The 13,306-nt window shown below is 39.2% G+C and overlaps 1 protein-coding gene across 3 annotated transcripts in view; it reads left to right on the top strand.

The window, feature by feature from the left end:
* FBXO11 (F-box protein 11) overlaps positions 1–13,306 on the top strand; it is a 70,786-nt gene that overhangs the window by 42,421 nt on the left and 15,059 nt on the right. For all 3 annotated transcript variants that reach the window (XM_064709354.1, XM_064709353.1, XM_064709355.1), the window contains exons 6-11: positions 985–1,068; positions 1,158–1,290; positions 6,393–6,499; positions 6,590–6,701; positions 11,645–11,751; positions 11,837–11,974. In XM_064709354.1, the coding sequence (XP_064565424.1) occupies positions 985–1,068; positions 1,158–1,290; positions 6,393–6,499; positions 6,590–6,701; positions 11,645–11,751; positions 11,837–11,974 (681 nt within the window). The remainder of the gene's footprint in view (positions 1–984; positions 1,069–1,157; positions 1,291–6,392; positions 6,500–6,589; positions 6,702–11,644; positions 11,752–11,836; positions 11,975–13,306) is intronic.

The following is a 13,306-nucleotide window of genomic DNA, read 5'->3' as shown; positions in this document are numbered from 1 at the left end:
AAAATCCTTGTGATATTGTGCAGTAGGGGGAATTCAGAAGTTATTTCCTGTTTTGAGGCATACTTTAGGGAGACACCACATGGTGAAGTGGAGTCCTTGAGTATCCAGCTCTGCTGTGTTGGATTTTGCATTGATTGGGTTTTACACTGAAATTTTGCATTGATTGGGTTTTACACTGAAATTTTGCATTGATTGGGTTTTACACTGAAATTTTGCATTGATTGGGTTTTACACTGAAATTTTGTGTACAAGATTGTCATGGTCTGAGACTCACAGTGTGAAAGATGCTGTTGTATATCTTATTAAACCAATGTGTATGGTGAACCAAACACATATTGGTAATGCCACTTGGGCTAAATAGTGATTTACAGCTGGCCTGACTGGAGGTAAACAACTGTCCCTTAAGGAATGTGATTGCACCTCCAATCCAGAATTTCAAAGGTATTGAACAAATGGCTGGGCATGATAGTAGGAAAACATAAGTAAGGGAAAGAAACATCAGTGTCAATGTACCAAACAATGCCATGTGTTGTTGGTTAATGAATTTCTGACGTGCACTGAGGAAAAATGCTTGACTTGGCTTCTTTGTTTAGTATTCAGTCACTAGTGAAGGTATGGGATTCTCTTTTCCTCACCATATAAATGCAGTTTTTTTGGCTAGCTGCTAGAGAATCAAGAGATGGAAGTAAGGACAGCTCTTGTGGAATGATTCAGGTGTATGAGGCTTTTCAGTCAGTTTTGAGGCTTATGGCTGTGTAAGTAGTTGGACTCTTGGCTTAGTTGATTATTCCCTCAGGCTCAGACATTTTTTGGTGCTGCCATTTCAAATTGTGTGCCTAGAGTGGGAGGTCAGTATAGGATCCTTACTTCCGGGGACAAACTAAAAGCAAAAGGCTTGTTAATTAGGGAGTTAGTAGATCTCCTGTCAGTGCATTCAGGCCCACCTGTCTGCAAGCTTCTCACAAACTCTCTTCCTTCTTTTAGTACAAAGGAGCACATGTAAAGCCAGGCTTTGCTGAACACTTCTACAGTAATCCTGCAAGATACAAAGGAAGAGAAAATATGCTGGTATGTTCATAAAGTGGTTCTTAAAACTATTTGTTATATCCTCATAAATGGAAATGGACATTACTCTAAATTTGTTCCTTTTCTTCTAGTATTATGACACCATTGAGGATGCTCTTGGTGGAGTTCAAGAAGCTCATTTTGATGGACTTATCTTTGTTCACTCTGGTATATATACTGATGAATGGATATATATAGAATCTCCAATCACCATGATTGGTGCAGGTATGTAAGCTGGGAGCATCACTGTCTCAAACCTGTATTAATTACCATGTTAATTAACATGATACTCAGATATATTAAATATCCAGTATAAATGGCCACCTTCCTTCATCTACCTAGCAAACATGTAGCTTTTGTACAAGCATCACTAACTCAAAAGTAGCTGAGGATTCAGACTGAAGTGCTGTTGTCTGCTTGCTAGCTCTCAGAATAACTTCATTTATCTTTTTATTTCATTATGAGAAAAAAAATGGAATTTGTCAGAAAGCTTATTCAGTAACAGGACTGCAGTTGAAACTTTTGCATTCATTCATACATACATACATACATATATATATATATATAAAACCCATCTCCAGAGTAGAAACCAGCAGTGACAACAAGCCCAAATTAGTATCTGTCCCATTTTCTTCAGTATCATAATTCCATCTTGAGGAAGGAAATGAGAGCATCCAGCAGAAAGATTCTGAGACTGGAGGTTCTTCCTCTGTTCTCTGCCAACTGTTCCTCTGAACAGGAACCTTTATGGAGAAGGAAATAAGACTTGGAGAATAGGAAGAGTTTAGGAAGTTAATATAATATACCAGGCTGCAAATTGTGGAGCTGCTTGCTTTTCATGTCACTACTAGGAGCATGCCAATTCCCAATGGCATGTAACTGGTAGGAATTCAGGCTGTATTACTGTCTGGTAGAGATTTTGGTTAAGGGGTCTCAGATCTCTTGCTCCTGTGGTGATCTAGAAGGGAATTACCTGCTGTTTTGTGTTTTTGAGAAGCTTTCTCTCTGGGTTGGGTTTACTGGGTTGTGGTGGGTTTGGGGTTTTTGTTTGTTTGTAAGGGTGAGGGGTTTTTGTTTGCTTTGGTGGGTGTATTTCCTATGGATCTGTTCTTTGTTTTGCAAAGTCTCTCTTTTTGAGTATTTAACTGTTCTCCATACCAACTGTTTTGTTCTTGAGTGAGACTGTTCTGGCACTTCTTGCCTGGGTTTTGCAGCCTTGGCAGAGAGAGTGGTTTTGAGCAATGCAGGCAGATTGTTCCAGTGTTATTCTGAAAAATTGTCCCCACAGATCTGCAAGATGTGGCTGTGTTAGTATGTGAGTTTGTCAGTTTGTGACTGCATTTCTGGAGTGAACATTCTGAACGTGCCCACTTGCAGTGCTTTGGACTGTGTTGTGGAGAGCTTTTGGAGGACAAACTGGATTCCTTTTGGATGAGACTAATTTACAAGACATGTTCCTGGAATACTCCTAGTGCCCTTCTGTAGGCAGTGTGTGTGTTCAGTCAGAGGGACGTGGGGAGGACTAGAGCAGTCAGTCCCTTCTCCCCTCCCTGCCTGCAGCATGTGCTGGGGGTGCCTGATCCTCAGCTCTGGTTCCCTCTGTAGTGCCACTCCTGTGTTAGGCTGCAGTGCTTGCTAATGGAGATGTGGCCACAGACAAATAACCCCTGGCTTCTGTTTCACAGAAGGGAGGATTACAGTAAAAATAGGGCAGGTCATATTCATGAAGTGTTTAAAATCCAGAGAAATTGGATCAGCACTGTCCTAAGATATAAAATTTCCCAGTCACTTCATGACACTTGAAGTGATATCTTGAATATCTGGGTAAACTTGTGCATGTTCTCTGTCTCCTTTTAAGTTTTGAAAAGCCATCTGCTTTCCCTTCCTCTGGAATTAACCTAAGTTATTCAGAAAAACAGTTATCATAAGTACAGCCTTTTAAAGGCCAGGGATCTTTATTGTGTATTTTTGTAACAGAATAGCTGTCTTGGGGAACAAAACCTCCAAGAGGAATCCAGCAATGCTAGATGTATTTATATTTCAGTTTTTGGCATTGCTGACTTCACTTCCTCAGACTTTCTCTTCTGAATGGTGAGTGACATTGTAGAGAGAGTCAATTTTCATTTGACTGGAAAAGAAAACAAATTAAAGTGAACCGCTAAGCCTTGGAGAGCTACCTCTTCTCTGTTCAGTCTGGCATGCTTTTCAGAATGGTGGGATTAAGGCAGTACCAAATCTCTCTGCATTTCTACTCAAATTTCTTTAATAGTTTATTCTTCTGGCTTCAGAAGAAGCACAACATTATTAGAAAGGCAGCTTAACATACCTTGAGCTTGGAAGAAGCTTCTGCTTGGTCACATAAGCAAAATGTGCTTACAGAATAATGCCTGTTGTCTTTTGGTGGGTGGGGGTTTTTTGTTTTTTTTTTTTTTGTTCTGTTTAATTTTGGGGTTATTTCTTCCTCTAAATCTGAGGGAAGGAGTTGCTACAAAAGGAAGGCTTTGGAAGTATTACTAGTACTCTGGCATATCTGAATTGCCAAGAAAGAAGCAAGAGGAGAGGTTCTGTAAGAAAATTGTTGCATCTGGTTCAGCAGACAGAAATGCCTTTGGATTTTTAAAAAGGATTCTGTTTTTCAGGGTTGGAGAGGGGGGTGTTTGCTGCAGGAATAGGAGCCTTCCATGGTGTGCTCATCTCACTCAAGACACAAAATCACCCAGTTGCTGAGTTTCTGCAGCAGACATGTCCTGATCTGAGAATCTTCACTTAATGTGTATTTTTAGAGCTACATCTTTCATTTTTTTTCCCTTCATTTTCCATTTGACTTAAATAATATGCAAGTAAATAAAAATGGATTATCAAAAGATCCTTCAGTCAAGAAAACAAATTACTAAAACAAATAGGAATGGTTATTGTAATTTTAAGGGTGGAAAAATCTAAAATTGTAAGATAACTATTACAATTGTTTTACTTTATATTGTAAAGGTTTTTTTGATAAAAAAATTACAATATAAAAGATATTGTTTTACTTTAGAGTGCAAGAGTACATTCACATGCCTGAGTTGTTCTTCAAATACCCATTCTGCATTTTGAATTGAAAGTTTTCTTTGAACTGGTTTAGACCTTTGTGGTTTACATCTTGTAGACTGTAAGATCTAAAAGAGTATCTGGTTTTTGCTTGGTACAGTTGGACAGGGTCACAGTTCCTGCAGAAGGTAGTGATTTTTTTTGTCTTCTAATGCAAGGAAAAGGGAAATTGTTTTATTCCTTATGAGGAATTAAGTAATTCTGAGGCAATATCCAGTTAATGTATATTTCTTTAGACAGTCCCTTACTGTAGGCTTTCTGTTCCATTATTTCTAAATGGTCTATCCATGGTCCTTAAGCTGAGCATGAATTCTGATCCTGGGGAACATGACTCCCTTAGGTTCCAGCAAACTGAATTCTTGGGAGCTGTGTTTTGCTTGATTACAAAATTAATGATCCTTTTCTTCCGTTTCCAATTCTAACACTGGTTTCTTTATTCTAAAGTGGTCTAAGCCAAAAGCTGAAATGGAGATATTTCTCTGAATGATGATTTCACAAAGATTAAGCAGAATGTTGCAGAGAATTTCATTGGTGCATTTGGAATGAAACTAATGCTTAAGGAAGTCTTCACTATTTTCCTAGGGAGACCTAAGTGCAGTGATCTTACTAACTGGCCTGTTCTGTGATGGGCATTCTGGGACCTTCCCAGCTCAGAAGTTACTCCTTGTGTAGGAGGAACTCATGGGATGAGAGGAAGGTGTCTGTAGAGAACATGATCCAAGTGCTTTGCAAACAATTCCACAAATCTGTTAGATAGTGTTTCAGAGCATCCAGTGTGAAGTGCAATTTTTCTGTGCCATCCTGAAAGTTCTGATACTGATTTATGGCTCTCATATCCTCCTTGGGGCTCTGTTTATTTCCTGGGTTGGTTCACATGCAGTCCTGTGGTGCTGTTCCTTTCCGTGTGCTGAAACACACAGATTTGTTTATGCCACTGCATTTGCACCATGGTGAATATATAGAAATGTCACCAAAGCACAGAAATGTTTTGTATGATGACACAACTCCTCATCAAAGCCTCTTTTCATTATCTGGTACTAAATGAATAGTGGTGTAGAGGAGAGCCAGACTACCTTAAAATATGTGCAGCTCTGCAGTAATGAAAGCAGAGATTGAGCTTTCAGATAGTGAGAACAAGCTGGGTAATAATGTAAATGTTGCTTCATTCTGACTGACATCTTTCTGCCAGAGTGATAAAGAACAGGACATACTGCTTGTCTGTACTAATGTCAACAAACAGAAAAGGATCTGCTCATGAGGAATCCTGTGCATAGACTTTTCAATAAAATACAGAATTTAGGATAAATACCTGCTCATATTTGTGTTGTGTTGGGAATGGTTTAAAATGCTGTCAGATAAGTTATCTGCTATAGTATGTGAAACATCCACCTTTATATTTGGTGTGTTGAGGGAGGGCTGCTTCTGGCTTGCATGTTTAATGTGCAGGTCTGAATCAGGCAAACGATCTTGCTTGTGAATGAGCGTCATTGAATTTATTGCAGTCAGTGGCTGAGGTTAACTGGTGCTCCCTCTGCTGGCTTGTGCCATCCCCATGTAAACATCACCTGCCTTTGGATTAGGGGTAAAGGATGGAGCAGAGCCTCACTGGTAACACAGGAAATCAAATGGCACATTACAGCATTTTGCAAGTGAACCACTTCATAACCTTTTGTACCTGCTGCCAGTAGTATAGTTCAATCTAATTCAATAAGTGGTTTTGTTTGGTTTTTTTCATAAAGAATAATAAGGATTCAATAATAAGGATTCAATTCAAAACCCTAAATCCTACGTTTGAGAAGTGTGGGGAGGTCACTTGTAGGTCATGAGTAGATTAGTAAATAGTGGTTCGTGTCAGTGATGGAATGAATGTTTTTAGCATTAATAAAAGGGTTTGGAATACCAGAAGAAATCGTACTTGGAACAGAGTTAAACTGCCTCTAGCCTGGTACCCATGTCTAAGCTGTTCATTGTAAATAGGAGTCAAAAACCAGCTCTGGAACAGAGGAGGTTTTTCTCACAGTACTAGATATTACTAAATTGGTGCCACATTGTCTTAGTTAAAGACTAGCTTCTTCATTGTCTTTGAAACATCCTTTTTTAAGATCCTTTTGACAGGAGGACTATTTATGTGCCAACGATAGTGTTAATTTTCCTTTGTTGCTTCAAACAGAATTCTGTAAGTATTTTGAGGATTTTTTTCAGCAGCATAAACTAAGACTTTTTAATTGTTCTCTTTACAGCACCTGGAAAAGTAGCAGATAAAGTTATAATAGAAAACACTAGAGATTCCACCTTCGTTTTTATGGAGGGTTCTGAAGATGCCTATGTTGGATATATGACAATCAGGGTAAGAATCTCACTGAAAGCAGATCTTCTAAAAAATTTATTTTAATGTCTGAGCAGTTAAATACAACATTTCTGTTTTCTTCCTTTTCAGTTCAACCCTGATGACAAATCTGCTCAGCACCACAATGCACACCACTGCTTAGAGATTACCGTGAACTGCAGTCCAATTATAGATCACTGTATTATCCGAAGTACTTGTACAGGTTAGTGGCCTTTTTATTGGTTGAGAAACTCTACAAATTGAGTATGATTACAATTGGCATATCTTTATTTTTTGATGCAGGTATTCAATACAGGTCTGCAAGCCTTAATTGCCTTGGAGCATCACTGTTAGAGTGACTTCTTTGTGTCCAAAACCTCTGTGATAATGTGTACTTGGTTTTCTGTTTGAATCTGTTTGGACTCGTTGGACAGTTGGTTTGAAATTGAGAAGTGACAGTTAAATAAACATACCTGGGTTTGGTGTATAGTTGTAGCTGGCAGGATGGGGCATTTGAAAGGGTTACACATGGGAGTTGTTCATGGGTTTGTTCTGATGTTCAGTGTTGGGATCAATGGCATTAAACAGTCACAAGATGAAACTGCTGAGCTCATCTCTCTCTGAGTGGAATGATTTGACATGTTCAGAGGATGAGTAGTAGCTCTACAGGCAGAAGTGTTGAAAGACTCATTTTGCCATCAGAGACAATGAGGAATTTATACCACCTGATGTGGGAAAAATCAGTAGTCTAGCTTGAGGAAAGAAGGAATCAGTGTCTGGAAGTGAGGAGCTGGATGGCAGTTTAGTCACCAGCAGGAAGACATAGCAGTTTGTAATCCCTGGACACAAGATATGGCAACTTGAACATCTTTGAACACAGCCAGATGGAGTGGAGTTGGAGTGTCAGAAAGAAGAGGTTCAGGAGAATTAAGATATTGAGTCTTCGTGTGGAAATGGCCATGTGTGAGGTTCCCCAAGGTCAGCTAGGGAGAGGGAATGGATCTGTGCAGCAGGCTGTGCATGGACATTGCTCAGCTCAACATAAAGGCAAGGAAAAAGAAGAGTTCTTTCAACTAGGTATAAAAACAACTTTTTTCTGGTACTGCCTGTGAAGAATACTGCAGGGAACCATGATGAGAACGATGGAAGGATTCTTGGTGTGTGCCTTCTAGAGGAAGATGAGCTTTCTTGAAGGTTTTGGGCTATAAACCACTGCACTTGGTCAAGGCAGTTCTCTGCTTCGCAGCTCTGTGCTGTGCATCACCATCTCTTTTATTGGAGACACATCAGTGAATACTTGGAGGTTTTAAAAGTGGCAGAAGAGGAGCAAAGGACAGTGAGCTGCTCCCAGTATCCCAGTTATCCCAGTGTTAATGCTAACACTAGGAAATTGAAATATACAGAGAAAAAGTATTCTGGAACTTACCATATACCAATACTGGGAACCCTGACAACCAGTGAGTGGAATTAGATGAGACCACATTCAGCCTGAGTATTAAAGTAGTTTGAAGAGCTGCATGATTTCAGATGGAAACGTGCTTATAGATAAGCTACTAGATCCTGATATTTTTGTGAAAGTTGTTTATGAAAATTAAGTTTAGATGATTTTTTTCATGACCGCTTTCCATTTCTGAGAATTTTGAAGTTTTGCTCCCTCCAAAACTCTGGATTTCTGAATCTGTACTGTATTGAGTTGTTGATTCTCTTTTCCAAAATTAAATTCTTCTCTCTGAAATTCTGTTCAGTTTTGGAGGCTCTGTGTAGGCTGTGCTATCATCACTTACCAATTATCAAGTTTTACTGGCTTTTTAATCCTACCAAGCCTTGCTATTACCTACTCAGGAAGTACTGAGCTTGTGTAAAAAGGGATGAAGAATGGCAGTCTGCCAGAAAAGGCATTTACTGTTTCCAGATAATTGACATCTCTGAAGTATTGATCCATAGGCATTCAAAACCTCTTTCCTAGCACATGCTTGATATCCTTTCTGTAGATCTCCAAGTTGCATTAAAGCATATTTCCACATTATGTCATATGTAAAGTTCTTAATGTATGTCATATGTAAAGATGGGAGCTATGTAAGTGCAAATGCATTAAGCTGAAGGTTCCTGCTGCCAGTCCCAAGCATCTTTTGAAATATTTTCAAATAAAGTTTAAATGGCAAGATCCTGAGTCTAGAGGTTCTGTTGCACCCATTGTGGAAAAAATCTGTGTTAGCCCTCACCTCGATGGATAAGGTAGTAGTGGATGGCAATGTTCCTTTTTTCAAAAAATTTAATATTGCTGAAGTGTGTGCCATCATTTATTCTGAGTAAACAAAATAAAGCTTAAACCTGTACTACAAGTGCTTTTGTACTCCAAAAGGAGCCATTTCACACAATCAATACTCAAGTCCAGTGAAGAGTCAGAATAAAGATTGCTTTCATTTAAATAAGCAAAATGTGATAGAGATATGCTTTTAGAACATCACACCAGGTTCCAAAAATCCATAGCTCCTCAGTGTCAGAAAGAGATAGAAGGAGGGGAGTGAAAGCTGTTATGAAATGCAAGAAAGAATAAATTATTAACAGTTAATACAAATAGGAAATTAGCAATTGAAGGAAACTGTGGGGACCTCCCTCTAAAATAAAAACACACCACTTTACTGCCACAAAGAACTTGATAAACAAGACAAGATGCAGCCTCTGTCTAGAAGAGACAGTGCTTCTGTCTTAATTTGGGGAACAAAGGGAGTTTTAGCAGTGATGCTGATCCATCATAGAATGGAAAAATTTGAATGGCAAAGTGTTGTGTAATTTTTGTTCCATATTTAATGAGAATAGGCAGGAATGATAAATGCCCTCATCCCCTAGAGGGATAATGAAACACGTTCCACTCTTGACAGTAACTGTGGATGAGGTTAAACAGCTGAGAAAATAGACATTCTAAAATCATGCAGGAGTTTAGAAAGAGCTGGCCAAGAAATTCTCTGGCTTCCTATTGTGTATCAATGGTAACTTGAAACCTCGATGAGATGGTTTTGTCCCTGGGGGAGGTGGGAGGGGAGAGACTACCCAGGGTGAAGAATGGCAGGAGTGCTGCCTGTTGATCCTGGGTAAAATGATGAGATATAAATGCAGGGTGTGGCCAATCAAGAATATAAAATTTATGATGAATCAATTTAGTGCATATACAGAAAGTTATAATGGTTGCATTACACTGTTGGTATTTTTGATTACTTTATTTGATGAAAAGAATGCAGCAGTCCCAGTATAATTACACAGATCCTTGAAAGATATTGACATCAACACATAGTGCCTGAAAATATTAGAGTTCTACAGAATGCCCAGAGTCTGCACCAAATAGCTGAAAAATAACCTTCAGGGTAACTGTATTGGCTTTTTTGGTGGTTATTTCAAAGATGACTTCTTGACTTGAAGAGAAGAAATAAGACCCATATTAATGAGACCTGTAGACTTTACTATAAAGTATTATAGATACAACAGGAATGTAATATAACTACAGTCTTAAAAATAACCAGGAGGATGGGTTGCTGTGACCTTCCTGGTAGGTGGACTGTCATACACCACTTACATTAATCTCACAAAGTGCAGAGTTAGACACACACAACTTGCTTTTGTTCCTATTTCTAAACCCCTCTCCTGGAATGCTGGGCAAAGCTTACAGGCTCACTGTGCATAAACTGCTGAATGTGAGCCCTCATGTAGTCAAATGGCCAAAAGAACTGATGTGATCTTTAGTTACACCTGTGGGAGCACCAAGTAGAAGTAGAGAGACTCTGTTAATGCCTCTGCTTAGTCCTGCCTCTGAATAAAGTGCTCTTTTCTGGTGTCCATAGCAACATGTTGGAAAATTTAGAAACTGTTCAATGAAAAGTCATATAAGGTAAAGCAGAAAACTTTGGTTGTAGTGACTGTAATTTGTTACTTTATCAAGGAGGAGGCTGAAGGAGCAAATTGCTTGCGCTGAATGTGTGTGTGCATTGGATGCAGCATACACTGGTATAAAGAGAACTGGATGCCAAAGCTGGAGCAATTCAGATGAGCAATTAAAGTGTAAATTAAAAGGACAACAGCCCTCTAGCCAGCTAATAAGCTTTATGCTAGTTTCTCAGTTGCTAGAAGTCAAAGTTATCAAAATTTAAATATGTTTCTACAAGATATGTGCTGAAGTTCCTGCTGCTAGAATTGAAGCAGGACTTAATTCAGGGAATTAGTATAGCCTGTATTATTCATAAGGTCAGACTAGACAATCAAAATAATTTCTTTAGGAATTAAAAAAGAATAAGCTCTCTGTAAATGAGTCTGTGAATTATTTAAGTATAGTCTTTGTGGTGCTTTGCTAGAAAGATGTATGAAAACTGACTAATAGAGCAGGTACTGGCTTGCTTATGTAGTGGTGTTTAATTGTGGGGAACGTGTGTTACGTAGGCCAGGTTCCCTGAGATGAGCTCTTACCTTTCAGAAATCACTGTTGATTTTAGTGCCTGCAGAATTTTATGTTGTCACACTTCATGGAGTTCAGGGAATTGAGCTGGTATGCTGAAGTCCTGAGCAGTTTGAGTCCTAGTTTCCTGGAAAATACATATTTTCTGGGTTATGGTATGGTAGCTGAAATCATTCAAGGAGTTTTGTAATTCAGCTGGGGAGAGACCTGTTGGTTTATGATGTTTATTCTGTACTCAAGATTGTGTTTCTGTGTCCTGCTGAGTATTGGGTAGACAGTGTGTCTTTGTATGCTACAGAATTATTGTTTGGCCTCTTTGATGTACTGAGTTGTGAAAATTTCAAGGGAAGCACAACAAGGCAGTAATTAGAGAATTTTGTTAGATTTCTGTTGTGCTCTGCTGTGAACGGTCAGTATACAGTGGACCTAACACAGGCAAATAAATGAGTGAGGACTTTCATAAGCATGAATTATTATATAAACCATTGTCCTGGCAGCTGTTTAACCTTGGCAAGATGATTTTAAAATGACTCCTACCGTGGTTTTTTGCATCTGCAAAATGATGACATTGGTGTTTTTCTGCCAGTGGCTTGCAACGCTCTGGCTCTGTGAACACCAAATCTTTTTAAAATATCAGTTCACGCTAACTTTTCTTGCTCTGCCAGACTATTTATAAATGCACTATGCTTTGAAGCTATGGTAACTGTACTGTTTTCTTCCAGTTGGCTCTGCAGTATGTGTTAGTGGCCAGGGAGCTTGTCCTACTATTAAACACTGTAACATCAGCGACTGTGAAAATGTTGGACTTTATATTACAGACCATGCACAGGTAATTTTCCACATTTATTTCTTTACTTTGATAAAGTTGTTCACTGTTCCGGATTCCTGTCTTAATTTACATTTTTCTTTCCCAGGGAATATATGAGGACAATGAGATCTCCAATAATGCATTAGCAGGGATTTGGGTTAAAAACCATGGGAATCCCATTATCAGACGGAATCACATTCACCACGGACGCGACGTTGGCGTGTTCACTTTTGACCATGGAATGGTAACCTATATGTTTTCTTTTGAAGGAAAAAATACACATGTTGTAGAACTGAAGTCTTCCATTTTGCCTGTTATTGGAGAAATGTTTTTTTTTTTTTTAAAGTGCATTTATTCATGAACAGGTCGTTTAAAATATGCCTGCTGTTGTTCTCTTGCCCTTAAGTGGGAGACTTCATTTTAAAGACAATTTTAGCTGAAAGAGGTTTAAGCGGGCTTTTGCAGTTGATTGGCAGCCTGTTACATTGTATTATGTTGCAGTGACAAAATACCTCTTGAAACAGGATGTAAACTGTAGGCTTACGTTTATACTTCATTCTTTTCCCTTTGAAAAAGAACAAAAATAATGTGCAGCGTGATTTAGAAATGAAAAAAAATGCTTTGTGAAGACTTAGCCTTATTTTAATGTTAAAACTCTGAAATAGGGTATGTACACCTTTTTCTGGGAAGAGGGCTTTTGTAGCAGGGAATTAGTTGTGGAATTTTAGCACAGAATTTCATATCAGAGTTCAGGCCTTCTTTCATAAATGTTTATTTGTGTGGGGTGAAGCTCATCACTTCCAAGTACATGCACAGTAGTGAGAAACAGCATTCATAGCCCTTGAAATAGAAGAGATTTTTGTCTCTAAAATAAAAGATGTTTGCTGACTTGTTTTAGGAAAATATTCTGCATGTCTTCCAAAGAGTGCCAAATCATTGTTTTTCCTGCTTGAATGACAAAGTCCCAATTCCCCACGCCCAGCTGGCAAAACAAGCAGTTTTCTTTCAGTCACTCTTAAAATGGCAGATCTCTAAGGGTGCTTTCCACAGAGTGCAAACGCTCTTGATCCCCAGGTGTAAGGAATCAGGAAAGGAAGGCAAGAGACCTGCTGGGTTGAGACTAAAGGGCAGGATGGAAATGCACAGGCAGTGGAAGCATGGACAGGTGACCTGGGAAGAGTCCAGAGACACTGTCCAGTTGTGTAGGGTCAGGAAGGTCAGGGCATGGATGGAGCTGAACTTGGCAATGCATGCAAGGAAGGACAGGGAAGGATTCCACAGGTGTCTTTCAGAAAAGGAATGGCAGGAAAAAAGCACAACACCCCACCCCATGAGTAACAGCAGTGACAAGAGATGAGGAGAAGGCTGAGGCACTCATCATTTTCCTGCAGTTTTTACTGGCAGTCTTCCCACACCTCTTTATTGGGTGGACCTCAAGGCAGGGACAGTGGGAGCAAAGTCACTCCCACTGTAATATAAGATCACATTTGTGACTGGCTGAGGAACCTGAATGTACAGAAGTCTGTGGAACCGGATGAGATGCATCCCAGAGTTCTGAGGGAATTGGCTGATGTAG

Source organism: Zonotrichia leucophrys, chromosome 3, assembly GCF_028769735.1.
Source record: "Zonotrichia leucophrys gambelii isolate GWCS_2022_RI chromosome 3, RI_Zleu_2.0, whole genome shotgun sequence".
Taxonomy (NCBI): domain Eukaryota; kingdom Metazoa; phylum Chordata; class Aves; order Passeriformes; family Passerellidae; genus Zonotrichia; species Zonotrichia leucophrys.
The sequence above is the reverse complement of the archived record's forward strand: the minus strand, read 5'-3'. Positions and strand labels throughout refer to the sequence as shown.